Consider the following 27,819-nt stretch of genomic DNA (forward strand, 5'->3'; position numbering starts at 1 on the left):
AGGGCACATTTTCTACAGCCTGAAAATACAGGTAAGGAGTACATGCCCTCTCAGACCACTTTAACTACAATATGCTCAAAGGTTATTATGGAGCTAAAAATCTATCAAGCACTGCAGCTTTAACACACATATCTGTCAACCTTTTTAGTGAAAGGCAAGATGGAGCACAAATATGATGCCAAGCAAGATAAAAATGACTGAAATTTCTAAGCTCACTGTCATCTAGAACCAAAAGTTTCCAAAAAATGATGGTTCAGTTCTTTTAATGAGCTATTCACTATGAAAAAAATCAAAAATGTACTTTCTTTACTTTGGTGTTATGCCCCAATGTCAACTGCAATTACCATGCAATTACCAGGCGGATAAATCAATAAGTCATGGATGAAAAGCATCCTCACATTATCGCGAAGACCGACTGACAGACACACAATCAGGCACCAAACAAACACATAGGCAGTATATCTGGGCACAAATCTATCAGGTTATTTGTGTGAATAAAAATTAAAAGTTGTGGAAAAATCAACACCCACAGCTTGTTTACAGTAAGTGATATGTAGTGAGAAAAATCATACTTTGACCAAAATTCTGTCACTCTTTCCTATTACAAATGTGCTCTGAACTCAAAACCCTTTGCTTCAACAAGCCACTGACCAAAATAACAAGGTTTTAGAAGTGCTTCATAAAATATGCATTTTGATGGTAAGTGGAAAACTGTTGCTCTAGCATTGTTGCAGGGAAGATAAAATAAAAACAGAATCACAGCCAACTGTAAGACTCTTGGTTTGGCTAAACCTAAGCAATACTTACATACTGTATTCTGTTTTTTATTACTATAATTGTTTTTTTGGGGTGTTAGTCTAGTACCACTGTATTATATTTAACAGGATTACTTGGATACTTGGCAGTTATTCTGCACATGAACTGGACGACTGCAAGAGCTTGAGGCTCTACTGCCACCTGTTGGACTATTGAGAAAAGTGTTTTGACAAAAAGCCAAATAATGGAGTGAAAACCTTTACATGGCTTCCAAAACTGAATACTGTGAGGTTTCACTGCTGTTCACTAAACCTACTTCTACCTATTACTTCAACACTACTCACATACATGTCCCCAATGCCAGTTCTTCTTAATACCACATACAGCTATAATGAAGATCATGAAGGAATACAACACACTGATTATATTTTTATCCAAATTTATTAGCAACAAAAGGGGAATTCTGTCAATGAACAAAATTTGTTTGCATTCATTTCTTTGCAGTTTCCTCCTCCTTTGACAAGTTTTTGATGATTTCTTCTTTCTTGGCCTGGAGGCGCTCCTCTCTGCGTTTACGGGCCTCCTTTGTCTTTGTGCGACGAGCTTCGGCCTGGTCACTGTTAAAGTGTTTGGAGGTAAAAGAAAATTAATTTGGCACGGCATCAGATTCCTTTTGTAGTATCATTTTTTTCTTTAAACATTGATATTTCTTCATTGTTTAATGTAAATAATGTCGATTCTAAGGACATATCCACATTTACTAACCTACTCCACTAAGAACATGTTTTTAGTATAATTTTATGAGCCGTTTAAATAGAAACTTGGTGTCTTTAGTAAAAGGGAACTGAGATAAAGGAGGGGGGGATTTTACTAATAGTTATCTCAAACATAAGTTTGCTTAAAATTGACTTTTAAAAGACCCAATGCTTATGATGGCATAAACTATGAATACGGTTCCGAGAACTAACAGATCGCAATAGTGACAGTGATTGGAACTTACGCAAGGAGCTTCTTGCGAGCCTTATCTGCCTTCAGTTTGTGGATGTGCTCCATCAGAATGCGTTTGTTTTTGAAGACATTACCCTTGGCTTTCAGGTACAGACTGTGGTACCTGGAAAAAGGATCAGGAAATTAAGCAAACCAAGAATCCTATAGAGGTACATCAACACAAAATAGTTGTCCAAAACAAAAATACAGTAATTCACACATACATGTGCCTGTCAATTTTTTTAGACTCCCTGTAGCGACGAAGAAGGCGACGGAGGATTCTCATGCGTCGCATCCACACCACCTTCTCTGGCATACGAGCATTGGCTGTACCCTTTCTCTTACCTGAGGGAAGCATTCAAGTATAATTATACACGTTTGTTTATAAAGTTTGTATGGCTTCAGGTCAAACAATACACAATATATTTTCAAGTCTCCCGGTTGATCATGATGCCTCAGACACAAATCAACTACCCACCGTAACCAGTGTGACGTCCCTTGCGGCGTGCCAGTGTGTTTTTGCGACAACGGGCACGGGAATGAACAGTCACTGGTTTTCGGATTATCAATCCATCTTTCACCAGTTTACGGATCTGCTGGCCTGTTACGTAGACAAAAGGACAAACCATGGCATGAAGCTGTGACCACACTAATCTAGCTAAATAAAACTCAAACAAGGTAAAGAAGATTACTAACGGGAGTTTGCATTGGCAATCTCATTGGTTTCATTGGGATCCAGCCACACCTTCTTCTTGCCACAGCGCAAGACGCTTGACGCCAGGCGCTTCTGGAGCCTGAGCATGCTGGGAAAACAAGAAGAGCATGTTAGTGCCAACCTAATATATTAATAACTGCAAAGTAGAGAAGTGTGAATTAAACTTGTCCTACGGATATTGCGTTACATTTCATTCCTCAGTGCACTTATTAAAAAAAAAATGGATGCAAACACTAAGAATTTAATTAACATTCAGAATGCATTGCCTGCATTTGCAATGTATGTCAGGGTAGACTCACTTTTGTCGTCATGCTCTAATATAACATTTACCTTATTTGAAAACATTAATTTAAACACTACGGGCTTATCACAGGAGTTAAACAATAGGTTTCACTGACGCTAGTTTAATGCGTGGGCTAGTGCGTGTGGTTCGTAGACTGAGAAACAAGTAACGCTTTAATATATTGCCGGCTAACAAAGAAATAAAAGCAAACTGTGTAGCCACGTTGTGACACAAAGACTAAGTAAAGTGATTTTTATTCAACGTAAACTGCTTAATTTTGGCTGATTTAGATGGCAGATAAGTGAAAAGCCATGAGACTGGACCGCGGCCGACCCGCGGTGTTATGTTGTGACATGTCTGTTAGCTTAACTTTGTAGCACACGAACACAGGCCTACATGTTCTGTGGTAGTTTACAAGGATTTACTACAAGTCAGACTTATCCACAATCTTCCATCTTGTTTTAAACGTAGAAACAAACGGCACTATTGACTGTACGCTTCGAAGAGAAATATATATTTAAATGTCAAATGTCTCACTTACCTCATGGCTGCAGCTAGCTACAGCTACAGGAAAACGAAGGAAATAGAAAGAGTCAGCGCATACCATTGTAGTTATCGTCGTAGGTTACTAACAATGTACGTATTAAAATGCGTATAAATGTATGATGCGTATAAAATTGATTGGCTATTATACGTCTTAATGCAATTACAAATATTTTTCAATATAATATGCATAATATACTATATTTTAAAGCTACATGATGTGTATTAAATGCTTCCCCATCATAACACATTGGTACGGTCCAACAAAAATGTAGTGTACTTTTATAATCAGTAGGGGGCGCGCTACATTTCGGGACCGGGACAGAGCAATCGTTTAACTTGTGTTACAACTTCCAGATGGATTTTGTTGTTTGTTTGCATTGTCCGCACTTAGAAATACACATTTAAAATAAAAAAGTAACTCTAAACTATTCAACTTCAGAGGTGTAGACATAATCACTCAAAAGGAAATTAAATGTAGATTGCACTGTTGTGGACAACTCTGTCAAAAAACGGCCTGGGTATCAATAATTCCAATAATATATTAATAACAATTTTTAGCACATTCTTTATTTCTGATTTCAGACAAAAAGTTGGAGTGATCAGACAGGAAACAGATAAATGTAAATCAAGCCAAAAAAAAAAAAAAAAGATAATTGAATTAGGAGGATTTTTTTAAATGATCAGTGTATTTTACCAACCATGTAAACAACGGCCTAATCAAAAGGATAAATCCAGCATAAAAGACAACTATAGGAAATAAAAATAGTACAAAAAGGAATGTAATATGATATATCAGTCTACAGTAGTTTATTGTCAATATAGCTCAAGATGTTACATGATAGGTTAATAAATGTAAAACAAATGTATAATCTGTCTATATTTTTTACACAACATCCCACATAGCCTAACTTTACAAATAATCTAACTTTTTTTTCTTTAAAGATTGTATTTTTACTTAAAAATAAGAAGAGTTGCGCTTCTATGTAACAATGTCATATGATACAATCTTTGCCCCACTAGACATTTCAAAGTATAGTGTTCCTGCACTTATACATTTATGGCAGCCTTATGCAGTAGTTGTTTTTAAATTAAGATTGTCATATGTAAAATGTACACAAATGTTAAAGGATCTTGTAAAAGCCCTTTCAAATATTCTCAGTGTTGCATACAGAGCAGCAGTGGAGGTTTTAATTAATTCCTGACACTAGCTTTCTTTGTTTTCACGTGTGACGAAATACTTAAGGGTTTACAACAAAACTAACCCTACTCTGTCTTCACATTTAATCCATTATTTGTAATCATAGCTTCTTGATTGAAGTTCTATGTCCATTTGCAATATGTGTTGTGAATCATTCACTATTTCCATGTCAGGTATTTATCTTCCTATTGATTATCTTCAATGTATGTAGGTTTGTTGTACACTAATAAGTAATGGTGTCAGTTTGACCTCAATTTTATTCCATTTCTTGTAGGTTGAACCTTCACTTCACATTTGTTGTCTCCAGTAGTAGGTAATTGCCAATGAAAAGGCTTTTTCAAAATAATTCAATTATTTATTTAGAAGTCAGCAATAATCAACTGGAAGTATTTTGGATCAACCTCAGTGAGTCATTTAAATTTAGAAACTGCAAGCTTTTATTTTGATGGGGTTTACACCATTTTCCCGTTTCCTGTCTTCAAAGAATTTGTGAAAAACAATGGTAAAACCAAACTTGGCTTTTTTTAGAAAACAAACCGAATTAAATAGTGGCTTCAACCTTATATTTATAAACCAAAGGCAAGAGAAGAAATATAAAACAATAAATCATATTTTTATAATGAGTGACATCCATTCAAACGCAATGCGAAGTGGTCGTTCCGGCAGCGCCGCCCCCTGCTGGCTACTGGCGGAACTCTACCACCGGCACTGCCGCTGAGCCAAAACATCAGCGCTGGTACCTCCTGGCTGTCACACATCTCTGTATGTCAGAGCTGTGCCGTCCGGTCTACTGAGGAGAAACGACTAAAGCTACTACAGGCACACACGCATCCGCCTCAGGACCACACGTCTGTCTGCAGTTCGTCGAGTTTATTTCTGAGATATGAGTCAGCGTAACACAATATTGAAGGTAAGTGGGATTTGGTTCTCGCGAGCCTGACAGTCGAGCTAATGCTAGCTACAACTACGACGTCAAAGGGACTAATGCTGCGCGTGCATTGTCATGGAAACATAAACTGTATGAAGGTTTGTTCGGTCCACATTGTTGACACATTGCTGACTGAGACAAGATAGTCCAGGGTCGTTTTAGTGATAGTACTCGACGGTAGCCGGTTGTAAGTACGTTGACATTGAAGTTGTGGAGGAGCCGTTCAGTGTTGCCCGCTAGCCCCCTTCACGTATTTAAGGTCAGGCTGTGGGTTTCATTGTGAGCTGTGTTAAGGCGCCGCCTGGTTGCTTTGCCTCATGTGGCCCCAGCGGCCATGGGACCTGTCAAAGACACTCACCCCGGAGCCACGGTTTAGAACTTAACATGATGGAACCACTTTGACGCCTTACAATTGAAATACTGTACTGTGAGGTGAAGAGAAGCCCACTTAGCCCATCACAACAGACGGCAGGCAGCCTAGTTTGTGCCATTGTTGTCTGCATGGTTAGTTGTGTACACAGCCCATCTGTCAGACTTCTCCTGTTTGACCTGCTTACTGCAGACAGCACAGTGGCTGAGACGGATTAACCTACTAGTCTTGTATGTACTCTGTCTATGATCATAGTTTGTTTTTTTTACTTGCGAGATTAATGTAGTAGTATCATGTTTGAAATATGTAACACTACTGCGTTAATATCATATTTCACAAGCTTCGTGGTAGCTCCTGTAACACCAACAAAATTTTTAGAGTGGAAAAATTAAAGCTACATTTATGAGGATGAATACAGAAGGATAAACATGTAAATATACTGAATGCATTGTCTTCAGATATTTTCCGTTAGGAAGAGCTTTAGTAAGACCCAAGCCTTGATGGAAAAAATATTCCATTTCCATATTGGTTATAATAATATCATGTGTTTATTTTATAATTCTATCTCACATCTTAGTAATTTTGAAAATTAAATCCAAATTAGGATATCATTTTTTATTTTCATTGTAGATGCATTAGCAGTTCTTTTTTTGTATTCTAAGACAACAAAAGGCTGGTTAGAATATTTTTGGTGTGTTCATATATTTTATCCAGCTTTACAGCTTTCATTACTTGTTATCTATGCACAACATCTCATTTTTAACTTCTTTGTTTTGCATCCAACACAGTCACCCCATCGAGTGGTGTTCTTTCGGTCACTGACCGTGTGAAAGCCCATTTTTCCCTCATCAGTGTGCGTTTTGCCTCCTACCTATCAGAACACAGTAACAGGACAATGGCTCCAAGAGCATTCATTCACTCCTGGATACTAGTTAAGCAGGGATGTTTTGCCAAGAAGCCTGCATGTTTGCCATGCAGGATGAGGGGATCCTTCCCAGATATGATTCTTTTTGTTTCTTTTGTTTTCCACACAATTGTCCAACCCTCATGGGCTTATATGGTACCAAAAAATAAAGCTGCAGTGGCTGTGATTCCTTAACAGTTTTCTTCAAAAGCCAAACCGTTTGACATTTATATGTGGTTGTTAATACCTTATTGTTGATCATTTGCACATAAAGCTATCATTTTTTTACTGTACTTTTCTCAGACTTTCACAATCTTTTTTTTTTTTTTTTTTTTATAAAGTTTGGCTTGATTTAGGATTTTCATGTACAAAATTGCCCTGCACAATGTTTGAGTGAATTTTGCATAACATAGAATTGTCTCAATAAATGTTTTTTCATTGACAGAGAGAGATGTGACCTATGTGATGTTTTCAGATGATTGAATGGCTTACAAAAGGAGGCCTCAAGTTTACAGCATGTGTATATCGATGTTTAAAGCCTTACAGCAGATATGACTGAAAACTAATGACATTTGAGCTGCGTACCAAAATTTAAGGAGTGGCGTCCAACAGTGTCTCATAGGATTCACATCTCAATTGTGTGGGTGTGTTAATACACAATACTGTACATTGTTGTCACGTTTTTTAACTACAGTAGACAAGCCCATAGACTCTAAGTGAAACAATGTAATTCCCATGTCTCTCAGAAAAACTGGGCTAGATGGAGAAAAACCGGTGTTCAATTTCTTTGTCTTTCACACTGAAGTTCCCACTGAGGTTCATACTTGGAGGTTTTCAATCAAGTACTTAATGTCTAATTTAAAATTTAGAAAGCTAGATGTATATTTTATTATCTTTGTGAAATAAAGCGCTGAAATCTCTCATCTATATATTTTAAAGCACAATTTCTCTTCATTTTCTAATTGGTATCAGTTACCTCATTTATATATTTATTTATTTATTTTTGCTTTTTCATCCTAGCATTAAGAAATAATGACAGTTTTCTTAACCAACCTTAAGTAATGTTAGATATAGCCAGGGGGATTACCATTTCCCTTACTGCTGCCATCTTGCAAAGATGTAACATGTAAAATGCACCCTAAAATATATGTTTAAGAGGTGCCAAAAAGAAAAAAAAAAATTCAATTGTAGATGAAAACAATAAGTTACTTTACACAGATGCCAGAATTGAGCAGATACAACCTTTGAACCTGGAATATAATAATATAATAATGTAATGTCAAATGTCAACTTTTGGTACAAAATATGATCCATTCAACAGAACTCTATGGCTCAAGTAGGAGTCTGTAGAATGCTTTTGTTTAGCATTATCTGTATTGCCAGTATTTCCTTCACTCGGAGTCAGTTTTGAAAGTTAGTGTGTATTTTGAGGATATGAAATGTGATGATGGGCCTGTGGTCATATTTGCCTTTTCTAGCCACAGATTAATTTAATAAAAGGAAGTATAATCTAAGGTAAACCAATTCATTGCCATTTTGTCTGCAGTTTGGTTTTATTATATTTCAGTTAAATTTATCTACTATAACTCTGTATGTCATAATAACATAAAAATGTCATGCCGTGCCTGTGTTTTGTCAGCTTACCAGCTAGTGGTGTGCACAGGAGAAAAGGAAGGAGAAGTTGGGGCAGCAGAGACCATGGAGTTGTCAGATGGCCTGTTGCTGCAGGTTAACAATGGAGAGCAGTGGTGCAACCGCTGGAAGCACCCCAATGATGACTCGGTAAGCCGCAGAGCCACAGCAGCGATCCATTCTTAAATTATATTATAGGATTGACTTTGCACATCTTCAAATCCTAAGTGCACCATTTTGTTTTAGTAATAACAGAGATTGGTCATTTTGTGTGGTATAGTTCTTCTTCACTCATTGATTTTTGTGTATTGATGTGTCACAAGGACCGCAGCACCAGCCCTTCGGTCCTGCGTTGTGTCACCAGCACGTGGAAGGAGGGTCTGCTGAACAGAAAAAGGCCTTTTGTGGGCCGCTGCTGTCATTCATGTACACCACAGAGTTGGGTAAAGTTACACCACAACTAATTAACTCAAGCATAAGTCCATTGGTAGGCTCCTCAGGTCCAGACCATTTGTTCTAATGTAGAAGGAATAGCGGCCTTATAGAGAGTTAGATTAAGTGCCAAGGGCAGTACAGAATAAGTGCAATAAGACACAAAATCTTCACTGAAGTGTATTTCAACTTTGAAAATGCAGTTTTTATGAAAACACCATGACCGTGTTTCTCTTAGTTCACTCTACTATGCATTATATTCACACAACTATATATGGGTTTAAATTTTTGGTCGGATAGATTTGCAAATGTTATATAGAGTAAAGTCTTATCTCTCTAAAGGGTGTCTTGTTGCCGAGGAGGTGGCATTTGTTTTAGACAGCTTAGGCATCAAACAGTGATTTTTCTCTGCAGTGGTTTTGTAAAATATATAGTAAACACTTAAATTGAAGTAGAAATCCTCCAGCGTGTGTGTAATGGTTAAAAAACAATTTTGGTCATTAATCCAGAGGTTCTTGTGATCAATAATCATTTTTATTTCTGCTTCAGGAGAGGCTATTCAACACCAGCATTCCTTCGTTGGGACTGCGCAATGTCATCTACATCAATGAGACGCACACTAGGTAACTGAAACAAAACCTCCCTGATAGTTTCACTTCCTTTCTGCTGTGTTTTGGTCTGATACACTCATAGGCCTTGCAAAAGGAACATATGAGACTTTTCATACACCACTGGTAGCTGGTTGGTTTTCACATACCTCAGCCTCTGAAAACACTTATAGATCCTAAAATGTAGAAAAATTATATCTCCCTGTGTAGTGCAACCTGTTACACTGGTGCAATCAGTTTGATGCAAGACTACTTCACAACCAGGGAATAATAAATACGTTTAAACTAAATGAAGTTTCTGTGCAGTGGAAAGGTTGACAGATGAATAATTCAAGGTGTTTGTCAGAAGACACTGGATACATGCATCCAGTGACTGACCTTAGCCAGCAAAACTAAATAAGATACCTTAATAGCAGTAATTTCTTTAACTGTGTGTATTTGTGAGAGACAAAGAGAGCACAGGACACACACACATTTTAATCACATTCACAGGCATATTCTACATGACATATTATTGTATATTAGCAGTGATTGAAGGTACTTTGTATATTTGACGATGTGTTCTTTTTCTTTTTTGTGCTTATGTGGTCATGCAGACAGCGGGGCTGGTTGGCACGCAGGCTTAGTTATGTGCTGTTTGTCATGGAGAGAGACGTTAACAAAGACATGTTCACGAGAAATGTGGTGGACAACGTGCTCAACAACAGCAGGTAGGAGTCACTGTAACCCAAGACAGTTGTAAGACTGCACTTATCCTGTGCATGTCAGGGGATCATGACTTTGTGTGGCGGTCCTGTGAAAATAAAACCGTGACAACAAACAGTATCTGAGGCTGGACAAAAGCTCTAGAGTCAAGAAACAGCATACAAAGTGTATACAAGGAGAAATTCAGTAAAAAAAATTGCTACAAACATATATGTCATGGGGTAGTGAATGAAAAGACTCATACACGCGGTGCTGAATGGAGAAACAGTGTTTGATGAATGGAAAAATAAGACTAACGGTAACAAACAAAACCTGAGGGGAGGTGTAATCAGAGTCCGCAGGGTTAGGAGAAACAGGATGGTGATGTAGTCTGAGTTATGGTGAGGTGGTGAAATTATCTGGTATTGCACATCCGCAGAGGAGACCCTTATATGCACTCCTAATGGTAAGGTGCTGTGCCTGTGCAGCGTGCAGCAGGTAAATAAGATTGTTGAGGGAGGGGTCGGCGGCCACACCGGAGCAGACCATGACAGTATCTTGAACGACTGTATTTAGATGCATTTTAGTTGAGTAAAGATGCACAGATATATCTCAAAAAATTAGAATATCATAAAAAAATTTTACATAAGAAAAAGGGAAAAGTGTATATATTGTAGACTCATTACACATTCCTTTTTTTGTTTTAATTTTGACAGTTATGTCTGACAGCTCCAAAAAAATGAGTAAAAACATCCTAAAATGTTACAATATTTCATCTTGAGTTTGAGTAAATTGACATTACATTCATTCAGTCTAGTTCCGTACACACTACCACAATCACAGGGAGGACGGCTGAATTGACAGTTGTCCAAAAGATACTCATTGATCCCCACCACAAACAGGGTAAGCCACAGAAGATCACAGCTGAAAAGGCTGGCTGTTTACAGAGCGCTGTATCAAAAGCATATTCTTGTAAAGTTGTAGGAAAAGGTGGACAAGCAACAGAGATGACCCCAGCCTTGAGGGAATGGTTAAGAAAAGCAGATTCAAAAATGCTGGGGAGCTTCACAAAGAGTGGACTTAGGCTGAAGTAAGAGCATCAAGAACAGAAGAATGTGAAGAATAAGTACTAGACCACTGCTCAGTCCTGTTTTCAGAATGTAAATTTTGTATTTTATTTGGAAATCAAGGTCTCAGATCTAGTGTACGAGTGGAGGCGCAGAATCCAAGCTGCCTTAAGTCCAGTGAGGATTTTGGGTTCTACTGTGTTTTAGTCCAAAGGTTATGCAGCCATCTACCAGGAGATTTTAGAGCGCTTCATGCTTTCATCTCCTAACCAGCTTTATGGAGGCTTTATGGATTTTCTTTCCCAGCAGGACTTGGCACCTGCACATACTGCCAAACCACTTAGAACTGGTTTGAAGACCACAGTGTTACTGTGTTTGGTCATCCAGCCAACTCCTGATAGACACCATATCCAGCTCAGTACAGACGAGCTGAAGGCTGTTATCAAAACAACTTGAGCTTCCTTAACACCTCAGCAGCATAACCACCTGATCCTCTCCACACCACATTGATAAAGTAATTTGTGCAAAAGGAGCCCTGACCAAGTACAGAGCTCATAAATGAGTGCAATTTCCAGATGTTTCTCATTCATGTATTATAAATGTTTAATTGATCTCTTGAAATATTTTAATATTTGAGAAACTGAATAGAGGACTTTCATGAGCTGTCGGATGTAACCATCAAAATGAACCCATAAAGACCCAGTGCTGCTTTTGTGGCAGTTCCCAAATGAATTTGTCTCTATTTTTAACCTTTCTTAAATGTTTTATCACCATTTACTCAAATATTGTGTTCTGTATTTTGCATTTATAAGTGAAAATCAGGTATTTTCCTATATTTAATGTACTCATTATGTAGATGTTCATTATAGCTCAGATTAAAGTTGAGGGCTTTTATATTTGAAACAGAGAAACCTAAAAAAAAGGATTATTTTTTCTGCAAAATATATCATTAACTGAACATAAAATAAGTGTTTAGAACCACTGTCATTTATCAAGCTCCATGGGTTTTACTGGTGAATCAGTGTTGTAGAAGATGACGGTGTTTCCACATTCACTACAGAGTCTCTGAACGTCCAAATGGGTCATATCTGATGACCATGAAAAGATGACAAACTGTATTTTACACCAATTATTTACAAGTATTGATATGGTTAGTGGATCAACGGGTATTAAACATTTTATATAAGTGAATAATTTTGGTCGCCAGTTGATGTTTGGGTTAAAGCAAAAATCAAGAAATATTTCAGATTATGTGTAATTAATCTAAAATATATTGAACTTTTATTGTTTGAATTAAAATATGGAAAACATTTTCACAATATTGTCATTTTTTTCATATGCACCTGTAACATGTAACAGCACCACAGTTACTATTGCAGGTTTTAGTTGGATGACTGAAAACATGATATGATATGTATATATGCACAAAAACAAAGATAGGATACTTAAAAAAAAAAAAAAAACATAATATCTGAGATACTGATGTGCATATAAATAGTCAGTGATGCTTTTATTAAAATAGATGCTGCCGTCTTATGTTTATGTTCTGGTTTTGTTGGTCACAGAGTGGAGAGTGCTATTGTGCAGGTAGCTACAGATGTGGATGCTCCAGCCAGTCAGCCTGGCCAGGAGCAAAAAGCTGTCAGTAAAATAAAGCAGAAAGCCAGGTCCTTCCTCCAAGAGATGGTGGCCAATATTTCACCAGCCTTCATCAGGTACTGTTTATTTATTATATGTTTTACAACTGTAGTGTTTATACTTTACCATTTAAACTACAAACACGGTGTTTCAAAATGACATAGTAGAGTGACCTAAATGAGGGTGGATGTCTCAGGTTAATGTTATTTTCTGTTCATTTCTTTCACTTCTCTACATCTCTTTGTGTTTAGGCTGACAGGGTGGGTACTCCTGAGGCTTTTTAATGGTTTCTTCTGGAGCATCCAGATTCACAAGGGGCAGCTGGAAATGGTCAAGAAAGCTGCAACAGAGGTCAGCACACAACTGATGTTACTGTCACGTAATATACAGTATATGACAGGTATCTGGGTGCCTGTAGGAGGTTAGGCTTGACATGTTTATACTGTACACTTAAACAAGACAAATGAGCTGCATTTGCTTAGTTTTAACATCATTAATGTGTTGTCTTTGCAGCAGAATGTGCCCATGGTTTTTCTCCCAGTGCACAAGTCCCACATCGACTATCTGCTCATCACCTTGATCCTGTTTTGTCATAACATCAAAGCCCCACACATTGCAGCTGGAAACAATTTGAGCATCCCAATCCTCAGGTAAAAGCCTCATGAAACTTTATGTCAGGTTTGATCTAGAAATAAGATGTACTTGTAGGCTTTTTGACAGTGTGACATCAGAACAGAGGGAATTCACAATCAAAAACTCTACTTAAAGATGTGACTAAAGCACAGATTTTACATTTGGGGGAATTTAAAGAGCCAGGTATTCTGAATGACAGACGCTTGTGAGTCTTTTCTTCCTACTTGCTCAAATAGTATTTAAATATTCTTAGTTGTACACAGCAACAATAGACAATGTCAGCCTGTGACAGAATAGAACAAAGAAAGGGATGTTAAAGTGAAGCCTTTTCCTGCAGTCATTGTCCAGTGAATGCATTTGTTGAAAACAGTAGATTATGTATTGTTGCATCCAACTGAAATCGCTGCTGCCATTTGTGAAAGTTAATGTTGAAGTCACTCAGTTTAGTTAATTTTGTTTTCTCTGCATCATTTTCAGCACCCTGATCCGTAAACTGGGAGGATTCTTCATTAGGCGAAAAATGGAGGAGACAGGGGATGGGAAGAAAGATATTTTGTACAGATCCCTCTTACATGCAGTAAGCCACAAGAATCTATTCATCTGTTAAAAGTAAAATTCTGGTGTAACATACCTAAGCTCAGTAAATGTCTTTTCTTTCCGTTTATGAGTCATTATGTTACTAACAGCCAGTTGTCTTCATGCGCTTCTGCCTTGCATACTCTTCACTCTACACGATGAACAGACAGAGTCAAAAGTCTTTGTTATGTAATGTTAGTTCAGCTAATTCTTTCTAGTGTCAAGTTTCTAGCAGTTCCAGCTCCAGTATTTGAGCACTGCGGCCTGCCAAGTTTCTGATGTAAAAAAACAAACAAAAAAAAAAACAAAAAAACTCCTCATTAGACCATGCTTGGGGAAATTAGAAAAGAGTTCTCCACAAGATCGCTCCCTGACTTAATGGATCTCTTTAATTCTCTCTGACTATTGAGAGGTGGTTTTAATATTTATGTTTTAGAATCAGTAACATGGTGTCTGGTATAATGAAAGGATGTGGAGTCTGTCAAACAAGTATGAATTGTGTGCCTGAGATAAGTGTTATCAGCTGCAGACATGGTCAACTGTTGGAGAGGATGACCTAAATGTTATTCTAATGTACAGCTTATGTTTTTCAACATTTCCAACATTTCACCAGTCAGAGTTTTCATATTTATAAGTATGCAAAGTAGAAAGTAGAAACAATTAAAAGCCATGTGCTATTACAGCCTTTGCACATGTGACAGCTGAATATAGATGTGTATCCCCTTCAATGCTTACACTAAATGCCACAGCAGAGAGTCTATTTCAGGATGACACTTCTCTTTTCAAAAGTGTCTCCATAGCAAAAGGCAGCTGTATATTTTCTGTGCTCAAGGGCATGACTTTACATAGCATGTCTTTCTTGGCACATGCCCAGTTCTGCTTAGTGTTTCTGAGAATCACGCTGTTCTTGAATGCCTCTCACTTGTGACTTGTACTTAGAGTTCATAATGGAACAGCTGCACACTGTTTACTTATCAGACCACTACTCAGGGTTAGAGAATCATGTCCTAAATTAAGTTTTATGCAGAAATATCATTCACACACATTTATCTTGACTTGTGTAAACTTTCCCTCTGTCATCATTCTGTCTCCAGTACACAGAGGAGTTGTTGCGGCAGCAGCAGTTTTTAGAGGTCTACCTGGAGGGCACCCGCTCTCGCAGCGGTAAACCCTCTCCGGCACGAGCAGGCATGTTGTCTATTGTCGTAGACACTCTGTGTACAGGATCCATCACAGACGTACTGGTGGTGCCAGTTGGCATCTCCTATGACCGAATAATTGAAGGCAACTACAATAGTGAGCAACTGGTAAGAGCTTGGATAGAATAATCTGTCTGTTTCTGTGTACTTTCACATTTCTTCCAACGCCTAAGACAAAGATGGGAAAGCCACACATCATTTGGATTTTAAGCTTGTGAAGTTATGGCAGGGGTAGACACCCCACAGCTCCTGAGCTCAAGCAGCTCTTTAATTAAGTTCAGTACATTCAGTTTTATTTATAAAGCACATTTATCATTATATAACAACGTAATACAATTATCTCAAGGTACCTCAAAAAATAAGGCCAAGACCTTAAAATAGACCTTCCCCAATTGCTTCTGGGGGCTTTGTCAAAAGAAGAATAGTTTTTTTTTTAATCTTTAAACTATAGAAGCCTTAGTAAAGACTAAACAATAAGAGAGAGAAACAGAATACAAGAGACTAACCAAAACCTACAATAAATTAATAAATAAATGCATTTATATACTAAGCAACATTACGTCATACAATCAAAAGGCATTATCTTCGATTATTACTTACTTAAATTTTTATACCGTTAAATCCTCCTGAAGGCTTTCAAATCCAATGTGTCTTTCCCCTTTCTGGATGACACATATCTGCAGGCAGGTAATCCATTAGACACTGAATATTTTTTTAAATATTAGAAACATTTGGTGTCATTTAGTCTTTCTTGTATTAGACTAAAAATATGTAGCCTACGTTAAAATTTTCAACTAGAGAACCAAATCAAAGTAATGCCTCAATAAATAACTAAATCTGAGTCACATCAAACTCTCATTTATCAATAAAGCTGGGCCTGACTCTTAAAAAAAAAAAAGTGACAGGCATTTAATCAGTTGGGGAGTTATCAGCCGCTATCAAAGTCAAGCTCTACTGATACTAATACTTTGTAAAACATCCTTTCAGCAACATTTCATTGGCCAAACCAATTAATCGGTGTATCACTAGTCATAAGTCATGTGATACCTTAATTTGAAGGGCTCAGAAAATTGTTTTATCAGACTTTTTTTCTTCTTTTTTGCCAAAAACAGCTTGTTATATGGTCAAAGGTTTCTAACCCCTTTAGAAATGGACCAAAGTACCAAAATGTTTAATACCAAGAATGTCTAATCATTTAAACATCTCACTTCCACCAGGGCAAGCCCAAAAAGAATGAGAGTTTGTGGGGAATAGCGTGTGGAGTGTTCAGGATGCTGAGGAAAAACTACGGATGTGTCCGAGTTGACTTCAACCAGCCCTTCTCTCTAAAGGTGATTAATTTTATCCACAAATAGAATATGTATAAATGTGACACAGCTCCATTATTGTTGTGGCCACATTTAGAACTGGGTATTTTTGTTATTATTTTTGGGAGTGCTGTTCATTTTAATGTTGCTCTTGATAGAATTGGAATGAATATTTTCTGTGTCAAATGTAGGAGTACCTGGACTCCCAGAGAAGCCGCCATATTCCACCTCCAGTCTCGCTGGAACACAACCTGATGCCCATAATTATCTCTGCACAGTAAGTTCAAACAAACACAAACCATTCCCACACAGAACATCAGGAATGTGTTCTGAACATGTCCCACAGTCTCACTCGTGATATAATAAACCTTGATGTCCAAAGTTACCACCCTGTTAGCTCACAGCAAGGTCTGTTATCTTAACATCAGGGGGCAGCACTTGAGTTAACACACACAGGGGTCACTTCAGTTCAGCATTATCCCTTCATAATAAAATTGATACAGTCATGTAATACTGTTATAAGGACAACAAGCGTTCCACTCCAGTCGGTCTGGAGTTGGAGGTATCACCAAACATGCTGCCAACAGAGCCGATTAAAAACCATTTGAACCCTATGGACACAAAATAATGCTATTTGTATTCTAAATTATGCCATTTGTAGGGAGCTTAACTTGCATCAAATATAGTATATTATGCTTGAGTAAGACCAAATTAAACCATAAGCCTGGAAAAAAAAATACGGTGTATGTCAGAGGAAACAGCATAATCTTTAAGGCTTTTATGATCACATTTATTAGATTTGGTAAATACCAAGTTCACCCTAGATGATGAGTAGTAATGTTAGTTTGCAACATAAAGTTGTGGCACAAATAAGGAAAACACAGGGCTATAAATTAACAGAAATGATTTAAATGATCTAAGAATACAAAATTCTTTTAGAGGCCACAAAAAATTCAGTCTTACCTACTAGTGTATAATCATATTTTCTTAGTTGTTTTGGTTTGTATTCTGCTGCATATTTTTTATCAGCACCTGACAAAGTTAGTTTATTGCTTTTTGGACATAAAAACGATACCACTTGAATCTGATCTTTTCAAAAATGTGGTTTCACATGTTACTGTTTCTCTTTCAGGCCTGATGCTCTACTGTTTGATGGGCAAGGAGAGGAGCAGCAGAGCAGAGAGCTGCCCGATGAGATGTTTAGGAGACAGCTCATTAACAACCTGGCCAAGCATGTCCTCTACAGTAAGAAGTTTACAGCCATGCAGTCACTGGAGTTTTACACCATAACTAACCACACTGACGCTCACTGCAGTCTTTTAATGCAAACATATAGTTAAAGTTAGGTTTAAATGGGTCATATTTTGCTTAACCCACTTTTATCTTTGTCTTTGGTACATTTATTTGTGTATTTGAACCCTAATAGTTCCAGAAGTTTGAATTTAAACCCTCCAGGTGCTGCAAAGCTATCTTTATATTCATTACGGCAAAAATTGAGTGCATTACTACAACCCATTTCAATTCCTTCATAATTTATTGAGTTTTATAACTAGTTATGTCACAACATTTGCACATATAAGGTCAAGACTTTCGATGAACATTTCTCCAATTACGCCATAATTGTTTGTCAGCAGCAGTGGTTGTAGTCCATACTGAAAATATGTCCAGACTTCGAGTCGATTACCTAAAAAGTTCAGTTGTTGGTTGTAACAGCGAACACAAGTGGCTGAACGGGACAGACCAGCACAGTCAACAACCTGGAGGGGGTGGGGCGTGAAGTGTCTCATTTACATTTAAAGGGCCAGCGCTCAAAACGACCTTTCTGGTGTCATTACTCAGAAATATTGTTGAAGATGGACCTGTGGGGTTTAATTAATGAGGAATTCAGACCCAAGCATAGCATTTACAGTTTATGTAGACTACAGGGAAATGTTTTAAAATGCACATTTCCATTTTAAAAAAAAAAAAAAAAAAAAAAAAAGCTAAATATCACTCCTTTAAATAAAGAAGCGAAACAAATGGTTAAGACTTAAACATCATAGACAACATGACTCATCATCCCTACTGAGGATCAATGAAGTTCATCTGTATCATGAATCATCAGCACATACTAAGAAGCAACATTCAGTTAAATGTCTGTCAACACTTGCCAATCATTTTATATTCTTCTAAACAGAGTAAGCCTCGCTGGTGCTTTACGATGCACTGCTCTTTATCTTTCCAAAAGCAGGAGGGTCTCCTTTTCATTCTGTGTGTGAGGTGCACCTGCGAAGCAAGCGCTCATGAAATACTATCCATCATACTGTTTCCATTAATTGAAATCCAACACAGCACGGTATCCGTCCATTCGCTTCACATCACTGAGGGCTTTTTGCCCCAGAAGTCCACAACAGAAACCGGTTCTCCCCAGCTCATTCAGCCGCATTCTCCTATTTTTTTTTTTTTTTTTTTTTTACCTCCAGCCAATCACAAAGCCTCCAGATGGATGGCATGTTGTTTTTAGCCAATAAGATGAAAGGGGGGAAAGGGATGGAAAAGAGGGGTGGAATGCAGCACCAGTGTTGCCGCTCTCCCCTAAACCTGAACTATGCTAAGGATGACCTGTGGTAACCCTTGTTCCAAGAAATGCTCAAGCCCAAAACCCCAACTATTTTATTTATTTTCTGCCATGCAATCAATATAATTATATTTTTTGGTCCCACTAAATTTACAGCACTGGACATTTTAATCAGATTGAGAGATGTACTTTTGACACTGAACTGCTCCTGTGTGGATCAAATATACATTATTTTATTAATGTTTATATCTTGTGGCTGGTCATAAATTTCTTGCCACCTCTATTTGAAAATGCTGTCTTGTATTTCTGACAGCAACATTTGCCTATTGTAGATAAAAATTATTATACTAATAATGATAAAGGATGTTATAGTTTAAGTTGGAAATTTTTTTTTGTCTTTCAGCTTTAAGTTTTAGACATATTAGTTCATTTGAAATTTCTGTCTAAGAAAAAAAGGAAAAAAAAAAAGATATTTCTGTTTGTACAAATCAGTTCTGATGGCTTTTCTTCAACATGTGCTTTTATCTTCAGCGGCAAATAAATCATCAGCGATCATGTCTACCCACATCATTGCCTGTCTACTGCTGTACAGACACAGACAGGTAAGTTTAGCTGTCTTTAATGTGCCCTCTGTCATCTCATACCCTTGTCGGAACTCCACCCCTTTCCTTTCTTTCTTTTTCTATTGTTTCCCTGCCTCGTGCTTATGCTTCCTCCCCACGCAAACCAAGGTTAATCACATGTCACATGCCACTGATGTCCAATAATTGTCTCTTTGTGTTAGCAATGTCCTACCACTATTCTTTCTGTCATGTCTGTCCACACCTGAGCAACAGTAGTGGGCCTCTGCCCCCTGCAGGCGGAATGATAGAAGTGGATCTACACTGATGAACAACAATTTAACCACGGGGGGAGAGATAACTGTTATTAGCTAAATTAGGTACACTGGTTCCAAATCTGAATCCAGAATTTCTCCCACATGTCAGGACTTTGATTTGGTTACAAGTGAATATATATCCATTAACGTCATACCACACTGGCATTTTACTTCTGTCAATTGAAAGTGATCAAAATTCAGATGCTTTCAATAATTGAAAGAAATATGGTGCAGTTCAACGTGATACAAAGCTGGAATTCTCATTGGACCTCAGGCTGGAGATCCCATTGGTGATACAGTATTCTCCTCACAGCTCAGATCTCTAGAATTAACATCTTAAGATTCATTTGTGAAAGTGATGTAACATTTTCTAGGCAACCATAGATCCCTACATTTTCATCAAATAGTTGAAGATGTGATAAAAGTCATTCAAGTGATGAGTTTCTGAATGTCACTCAATATTTATTTCCTCTGTTCGCACCTTGAGCATTTTCTTCTCCACCCAGTTTTGGGTGTTGGTTCCAACATTAGGAATCTGTCACAACCCGCAAGCACTAGAGCAAGTGTCTGAAATATTTTTGAACAATTTAGAGAAACTCTTATGGGGCTGGAACTGAGTTTTATTCTTCATTTAACTTGTTCATATCTATTTGTAAATGTGATTAATTTAACTCATATTACCTTCAGAATGTGAATACACAATAAAAGGCATTGGCGCAACACTGGAAAACTTGTGCTATTTACATGTTCTCATAACTTTAATTTTTGACATGCTGGAGCAATCTGCAATTTGGAATCGGCAAGCTTGATTTAGTCGAGATCAGATATTTTTCCTCCAGAAGTGAGCAGATTTATTTTTGTTGCTGTCCAGGGTTGTCTTCTAAAATTGTGATGAGGCCAAATGAGGACTGGTCAGTGCTACATAGAGTAGATAAAAATCAAATCTAATACTGTGTTATAACAATGTATGTATGTGACTGGTTTATGCAGTTCATCTTTTCTGGATGTTCTTAATTAGTAATGCAGTGTTCTTGATCACCTTTGCTCCTCTATTTTTCTCCAGGGGGTGGTGCTGTCCAAGCTGGTGGAAGACTTCTTCAATATGAAGGAGGAGATCCTGTCTCGAGACTTTGATCTGGGCTTTTCTGGGAATTCAGAGGACGTCGTCATGCGTGCCCTCCACCTACTGGGGAACTGTGTGAATGTGACCAGCAGTGCAAATCGCAATGGCGAGTTCACCATTGCGCCCAGCCAAACTGTACCTGCGCTTTTTGAGCTCAACTTCTACAGCAATGGCCTTTTCCATGTGTTCATTTCTGATGCAATCATTGGTACGTTTTGTGTTTTCTGCACACTTGCACCCATAATCAATGTTAAAGCTTAAATGTTGAAGTTATTCTCCACCATAATTGTTCATGTTTGTTTTTAGCCTGTAGTATCCTGTCATTGCAACGAGAGCTGGTTGTGGAGTCAGAGTCTGATCAACAACCTGACAGTCCCTGTAACCTCCTTCTCAGTCAGGAGAGACTCATTCGTAAAGCTGCTGGACTGTCCCACTTCCTTGTCAATGAGGTGGCTGTGGCTCCTGTAAGTCTTGCCCTCTGTCCTAGTTTCTTTAAGTTTTTGTGAGAAGAAATTTTCAATTTCAAACCACATTCAAAGCACATGATCTTAAACATAAAAGCAATTATTATATGCCTATTACAAAACAAAACAATAGTGAGTTTTGAAGAAAAAAAAGGTTGAATCAAATTTCCTCTCTGTTCCACAGCCTTGCCAGACTATTTACCAGGTTTTCCATGATGCTGTGACCCGGCTGATCCAGTATGGAGTTCTCTACGTAGCAGAGGTCAGTTCACAAACCTCTAATTCTCCTCAGGAATAACAGTAAACATTGTAACTATGGGAAATTGTCAGCTATACGGTTTATGCTAGTATGTAATGTCTGAATAATTTCTCTGTCCCTAAGGGTTTTGTTGAATGTGTATGTTTGTGTATCAGGAGGACCAGGAAGAGCTCAGCCCCAGTCCCACTGAGGAGCCATGGCCCAAAAAGTTTCCTGAACCCTTATCATGGCGAAGTGATGAGGAAGATGAAGACAGTGACTTTGGAGAAGAGCAGAGAGATCGCTACCTAAAGGTGCATTGTAGTGATAATTTCTTCTACCTCTGTATGCCACTAATGATGCGGGGCTCTTGAAACCAGTCCGATGCAACAAAATTCCTGAAACTTAAGGTTCTTCATTTAAAAGGTTTACTAATAAATGTGTCAATACAAAAAAATACAGCAACAATTCAAGCTGTTCATGGTCATAATTGGTGGTGGTTGGTCAGAAAAATGATATCCCTCCACACCCGACTGTCTCCTAATGAGAAGTTGCACATATCCTGTGACGTACTTTGCATGCTTTAACTGCTCTCCACCTAGTGGTTTAATAAACAAATGCACTTCACAATGATGAACTGAGTAATGTTCTTACCTACTTGAATTATGAATTCACATGTCTCAAAATAATATTCTATTAAACAAACAATAATTTAAACCAAAAAATTAATTTCTCAACATTGCTCTTAACCCATAAAGACCCAAACAGCCACTGGCGACAAAAAACATTGATTGATCTAAAATGTTTAATACCTGTTGATCCACTAATCCTATCAATACATGTAAATAATTGGTGTAAAATACAGTTTGTCATCTTTTCATCGTCATTAAATATGACCCATTTGGACGTTCAGAGGCTCAGTAGTGAACCTGGAAACATCATCATCTTGTACAATAATGATTCACCAGTAAAACCCATGGAGTTTGAAAAATGACAATGGATGGAGACACTTGATTTATGTTCCTTTAATTATGTATTTGGCTCAAAAAGTCCCTTTTTCTTCACTTTTCTGTGTATTTGATATAATAACCCTCAACTGTAAACTCAGCATGATAATTAAACTACATGATCAATAAATTAAATATTGGAGAATACGAGTTTTTTACTGAAAAAACACAAAATACAGAGGATAATACTGTGATGGTTGGAAAACAACAAAGACTTCATGGAGAATGGATTTGCTTCAATCAGGTAATCCGTTTATTTGTGCACAAATGAGAAAACTGACAGACGAAGCTTCGCCCTCTCTCAAGAGTCAGTTCTACCTAATAAAGAAAATCAGTCTAACTTATAGAGGCTGTGCTAAGCTTACATGGGATTGGTTAATATAAAATATGACATATGATGCTGTTGCTAAGTAAAAGAAAGAATGTCAGATGGACACAGGACAGAATGTAAGACCTTGGAGTCATTCTGGGAAGTTTGGGAAAGTAACTCTTTGTTGAATTCCAGAACAGAGAGCTCATGCTCTGCTATGGGCTAAAAGGTCAAACTGTACATTGTGCTATCTTTAGAGATAAAGTAGCTTACAATATGCAGAACTGAGAAGCTGACTGAGAGAAACATTCATGTTTTGAAGGACACAGGTATCTTGCAAACTAACAGTTGTGAGAAGCCAAAAAAAGAAAACTTATGGTCAGCATTAAGCATTAAAATCAGTATTAACAATACTTTGATAGATGGTGATAAATTACTTAAAAGAGGCTAAAATGGAGAGAAAATGAATTTTTGAATTGCCACAAAAGTAGCACTGGGTATTTATGGGTTAAGTTACAGCCTTTTTTATTATTACTTTAATTTTTATTGATATTTTCAACATTTCTAAAGGACAATAACAACAACACTGTTTGGGAGTCACATTGTTAATAGTCCATCCATTCTTTGCTTTTTCTGTTTTTCCTTTTTTGCTTTATTTTTGTCGCTGTTTTGGGCTCTGAATAAAGTCCATTTTCCCCATTTTTCTTCAGACAAGTTACACACTTTTAATCAGAAATACTAAAATCCCAAAACATTCACTCCTACAGTTAAAAGTGTAAGCCTCGTCCAACTGTCGTCTTCTCTGTTCTCTGTCAGGTGAGCGTTTCAGCAGAACATCAGGAGTTCTTCATCTTCCTACAGCGGTTACTTAGCCCAGTTCTGGAAGCCTACAGCGGAGCGGCAATCTTTGTTCACAGTCTGAGTCAGCCCATGTCTGAGTCTGACTACACCCAGAGACTCTTCAGATACCTGCTCACCCGCACAGAGAGGGGAGTGGCTGCTTACGGTAAGTTTTAACTGAAATCTAAAATACAATTCATCATCTAAGCTTAGTTCCTAATTAAATAAATGAAGGATATGATAATATTTTTAAGTGTTAACCCATTCAGTTGTATTTATCACAAAGTAACCAACATCCACTAAATGTGCAACTGTAAGACACACAGTTTCTATGTCAGCCAACACGGGGTTTCCTCTTATAAAGCAAATACATAATCCTGGAAGAAATGTGTTAAAATTGTTTCTGCTAAAGTTATTTTTTATCAAATACTTTTATCAAGAGCTGGCTTTAGAACATCACATTTATTGCTTGGTTGAAGCCAATAAGAGAAAACAGTCAAATTAGGAACTTTAGAATTACATGTAAAGTCAGAGATCATTAAAAGAATTGATAACCACCAGTAAATACCTGAAACCACATATTTTTGTTATGTATTCACAATTGGAGCATCATCACACACTGTCTTTTATATCCTTAATTATGAATGCTTTTTTATATTAAATGGAAGCATATTGCACACATTTTTTAAGTCTTATCAGGTAGATTTATGTATCTTGCTGAAAGACATTATGAGAATAAAGCGGTGTATTGATTATCAAACCAGAAGCTGAACAATAAATTCTTCTTCAAGGCAAGAGATCAGTCTAAGATTAACAAATAAACAGTGATATTTCTCATAAATATATTTTTTTATCGTGAATTAGAATATATTAAAGATAACTGTTTTCTTTTTCAGGTGAAAGTGCGACTCATTATCTGGTTAAAAACACCGTGAAGACTTTTAAAGAGCTTGGGGTAAGACTGAATGTGTGATGTTCATGAATGCCTGTGTAAAACACTTTTCCTTTGTTGTTAACAATATGGGTTTAGGATGACGTTTAGGGTCGTCCAGTCACAGTTAATTCAGTCTTTCTGCATTTTCATTTGCTGTAGGTCCTAAAGGAGAGGAAAGAGAACAAGGTGAGAACTCTGCAGCTGAGCAGCACCTTTCTACCTCAGGCCAACCGGAACAAACTCCTGCATTACATCTTAGGTTTCATTCTGCTGTGACCTACACATCTACGTAAACCTGAGTCCAGCTCATCACCCAGGCTCCTTCCAATCAAGGGCTTCTACTGGTTACTTCTAAACAATCCCAGGTGCTACTCTGTGGAAAGCTTTACCAGGAAGTGCCTTCACGCAAAAGCCGCTAACGGTTAGCGTTAGCTGGAAGAGACTTGAAGCCAGTCTTCCCTCTTTTGTTTCGGCGACTATGACTTCCTGTCTTAGGACTGCGTACCACCCTTTGAGGAGGCTTGAATCCTCCTCACTTTGTGAACTTTTGGCAGCGAAGTCATGAGGTTTTAGTATGATCAAATATACTCAAGCAGGTTAGTAAGTGATTATTACTAATTATCACAGCAGTCCGAACAAAGCAAGCTGCCTTTGGTCTATACATGTTAACAAGTGAAATATGCAGAAAAATATTGTTAAACATAACCAATCAAACAAAGGCATTTTTATGTTAAGCCTCTCTGCTAGTTTAAGTAGTAACATCACTGTATTCTGTCCAGTCCAGAAAATGAGAAAATGTTTGACAAAAGTCTGATAATGAAAACAATGTCCTGTATATAGACCCACAAGAACTAATGTCTCTAATTTTTTTAGTGCATATTAACATCTGCACTTTGATGTCATCATGTTAAATTATTATATTGGACACATTAGACAGATTTTCTGACTGACAGATGCAGTGACCCAACATAAGCATTAATATTAAAATTATGTCTGTATGTCCTCCCTTGTGATAACTGCAGTCAGAAGTGTACAATTACTGGTTTAAGGTATCAAAGCATAAGCGGAAAACAAACGTGACATCCACCTGACAAATGTATGTACAATTGTACCGGTACTGCATAGTTGAACACACAAGAATCCACAGTTAAGTGCATTCAAACCACAAATATCTAAGTGCATTCAGTTCTACTCTTCTTCATGGGTTTTTTATGAGAAGTGACTTTAATCTTTGTATTTCTATAACACCTTTCAAATGAATGTTACTTTGCTTATCACGTAAAATACCTACTGTAAAAACCAGCCATCACATTCAGTTGAGTTGAAATGCAACAAACTCAGAAACAGTTTGGTCATGCCTTTCAGGGAAAAACCAACATTTCATATAACGGAGTCTTTCCTCGTACACGAACACACTGTATAAAGAAGCCTTTACAGCACCACAGCTGAGACGGGGGGGGTGTTTGCAGTTTTGCTCCTATAACTGGGCATATGGACGTCAGAGGGAATACACAGCATGAGGAAATAAAAAGGTACATACCCACTGTGTTTTGCTTTGGAGCAAAAGGTCACATGTTAAATTTAAGATGTTAGACGGGACAAAGTGTCTCTGCTGTACACTGTATAGAAACTTGAAGAAAGGAGGATGCATCTCTCCTTTTAGTTGTTTACTTATTTTGATGTACTGCTAGAAAAGGGCAGGAAAGTTTCAGCAAATTCAACCCTTATCCAGGATACTTACTCCTTATTTTTCTTGTTTAAAGCAGCGTTTGTTTGTTTTTTAGCACCGCTGTCTTACATTCACATACTCCCAAACTGAAATAAATTTAAAACACATACATGATAATAGTCCGAGGGATTCAAAATGACATGACAGACTCTGGTTAAAGTAAAACAGGGGTGAGGGTTTTTAAATTTCTGGTTAAATAATGTTTTTGACCGAAACATAAGAGAAAATGAATCCTCATGGTGAACTGCACTTCTGCATTTGGCAGCGAAACATCTACTGGCTTTCACCGTAATTGTAAAATAACTCGGCCTTGTTATGAGTTTGAATTACACTGTATCTGTTAATAGTTCCTAGTTTGACATTTGCATTCAGTGCGCAGCAAATGAACAACATCGAGCTTATTTCTGCTGTATTAGAGACCGTAATGATAGAAACTGACTGAAAAAGGAAGAGTGTGTTTGGAGAGTTGAATGGAAGTCTGACGGCGGCAGTGCTAACTAAGACGTCTTGAAATAAATGTCTGATGGTACGAAGTTACACAAATCTATACTTAAATATTTGGTGACAATGGTCTGCAGCATTGCTTGTTACGGCTTATTTAAATGTTTTTCCTCAAAACACAACTTTATTTAATATTATATACCTGCATATTTTCATGCAGCTTTTCAAATCTGTGTGGAACAATCCGTTCATGGGAAAATTATTTGTTTTTCGGGTTGATGAATGATAACCATAGCATGTTGGAGAAAAGACGAGTATGTTATTTAAATGGAAATGTGATGTGTGCACAAAGTTAGATGAAGAACCACTGAAAACGTTTTCTTTGGGATAATAATTAAAGCATCTCTGAGCCTATTTCTGAGTCTGTACGGCCCCTGAACAAAACAAAAGGGGCCCTTCTGCCAACACAGAGCCACTATATGTACTGTACAGCATGTTTCCTCTGGTCGCCTTTAATTATCAACACTTTAATGTGAACTCAACCGAACCTGGGAATTGTATTTTACAGTGTAGTGAGTGACTAGTGTTGCAGAGAGAGGTAGTTGTTTGTGTAGGAGATCTGCTAAATCTGTTACCTCTTGAATGTATCTCATCTGTCCCCCAGAAGGTTGACGTGATAATATAGAATACCTAATGGGGTTGGTAGAAATATTATATAGTTTTTATGAACTTGTCATGGGGGTTGCTATTTAAGTTGCATTAACAACATCCCAATTATGTAACTTTGTAGGATTAAAAAAAGAATGCCTGTTTCAGTGGAGCAGGTGCTTTTTAAT

At 37.5% G+C, this 27,819-nt stretch overlaps 2 protein-coding genes across 3 annotated transcripts; one reads left to right on the top strand and one right to left on the bottom strand.

Moving 5' to 3' along the window:
- Positions 1–1,178: 1,178 nt before the first annotated feature.
- LOC115410657 (60S ribosomal protein L19-like) lies at positions 1,179–3,384 on the bottom strand. The gene is made up of 6 exons (XM_030122390.1): positions 3,283–3,384; positions 2,440–2,546; positions 2,222–2,344; positions 1,968–2,088; positions 1,757–1,867; positions 1,179–1,373 (listed from the first exon to the last, which is right to left on the bottom strand). Exons 1-6 carry the CDS (start codon positions 3,285–3,287, stop codon positions 1,247–1,249), a joined length of 594 nt encoding a protein of 197 aa, XP_029978250.1. The 5' UTR covers positions 3,288–3,384; the 3' UTR covers positions 1,179–1,246.
- Positions 3,385–5,195: 1,811 nt separating this feature from the next.
- On the top strand, positions 5,196–27,815 carry gpam (glycerol-3-phosphate acyltransferase, mitochondrial). 2 transcript variants are annotated; one of them, XM_030121462.1, is made up of 21 exons: positions 5,196–5,395; positions 8,327–8,469; positions 8,643–8,762; positions 9,301–9,374; positions 9,956–10,069; positions 12,676–12,825; positions 13,000–13,099; positions 13,262–13,398; positions 13,859–13,958; positions 15,052–15,264; positions 16,374–16,487; positions 16,655–16,740; positions 17,596–17,708; positions 19,552–19,622; positions 20,961–21,228; positions 21,327–21,484; positions 21,669–21,746; positions 21,899–22,036; positions 23,856–24,045; positions 24,776–24,834; positions 24,973–27,815. In XM_030121462.1, exons 2-21 carry the CDS (start codon positions 8,386–8,388, stop codon positions 25,087–25,089), a joined length of 2,484 nt encoding a protein of 827 aa, XP_029977322.1. In that variant the 5' UTR covers positions 5,196–5,395; positions 8,327–8,385; the 3' UTR covers positions 25,090–27,815. The 2 variants fall into 2 exon arrangements, with proteins under 2 accessions (XP_029977322.1, XP_029977323.1); XM_030121463.1 differs by having other exon boundaries at positions 13,265–13,398.
- Positions 27,816–27,819: the final 4 nt, after the last annotated feature.

This window comes from Sphaeramia orbicularis, chromosome 19 (genome assembly GCF_902148855.1).
Source record: "Sphaeramia orbicularis chromosome 19, fSphaOr1.1, whole genome shotgun sequence".
Taxonomy (NCBI): domain Eukaryota; kingdom Metazoa; phylum Chordata; class Actinopteri; order Kurtiformes; family Apogonidae; genus Sphaeramia; species Sphaeramia orbicularis.

Excerpts from the sequence above, each read along its gene's own strand:
- LOC115410657 (XM_030122390.1), bottom strand. Across the intron at positions 2,089-2,221 it reads GGGACGTCACACTGGTTACG|GTAAGAGAAAGGGTACAGCC; the intron begins GTGGGTAGTTGA and ends TGCTTCCCTCAG. Across the intron at positions 1,868-1,967 it reads AAAAAAATTGACAGGCACAT|GTACCACAGTCTGTACCTGA; the intron begins GTATGTGTGAAT and ends TCCTTTTTCCAG.
- gpam (XM_030121462.1), top strand. The coding sequence starts at position 8,386 with ATGGAGTTGTCAGATGGCCTGTTGCTGCAGGTTAACAATGGAGAGCAG. Across the intron at positions 12,826-12,999 it reads ATTTCACCAGCCTTCATCAG|GCTGACAGGGTGGGTACTCC; the intron begins GTACTGTTTATT and ends CTTTGTGTTTAG. Across the intron at positions 19,623-20,960 it reads TGCTGTACAGACACAGACAG|GGGGTGGTGCTGTCCAAGCT; the intron begins GTAAGTTTAGCT and ends ATTTTTCTCCAG.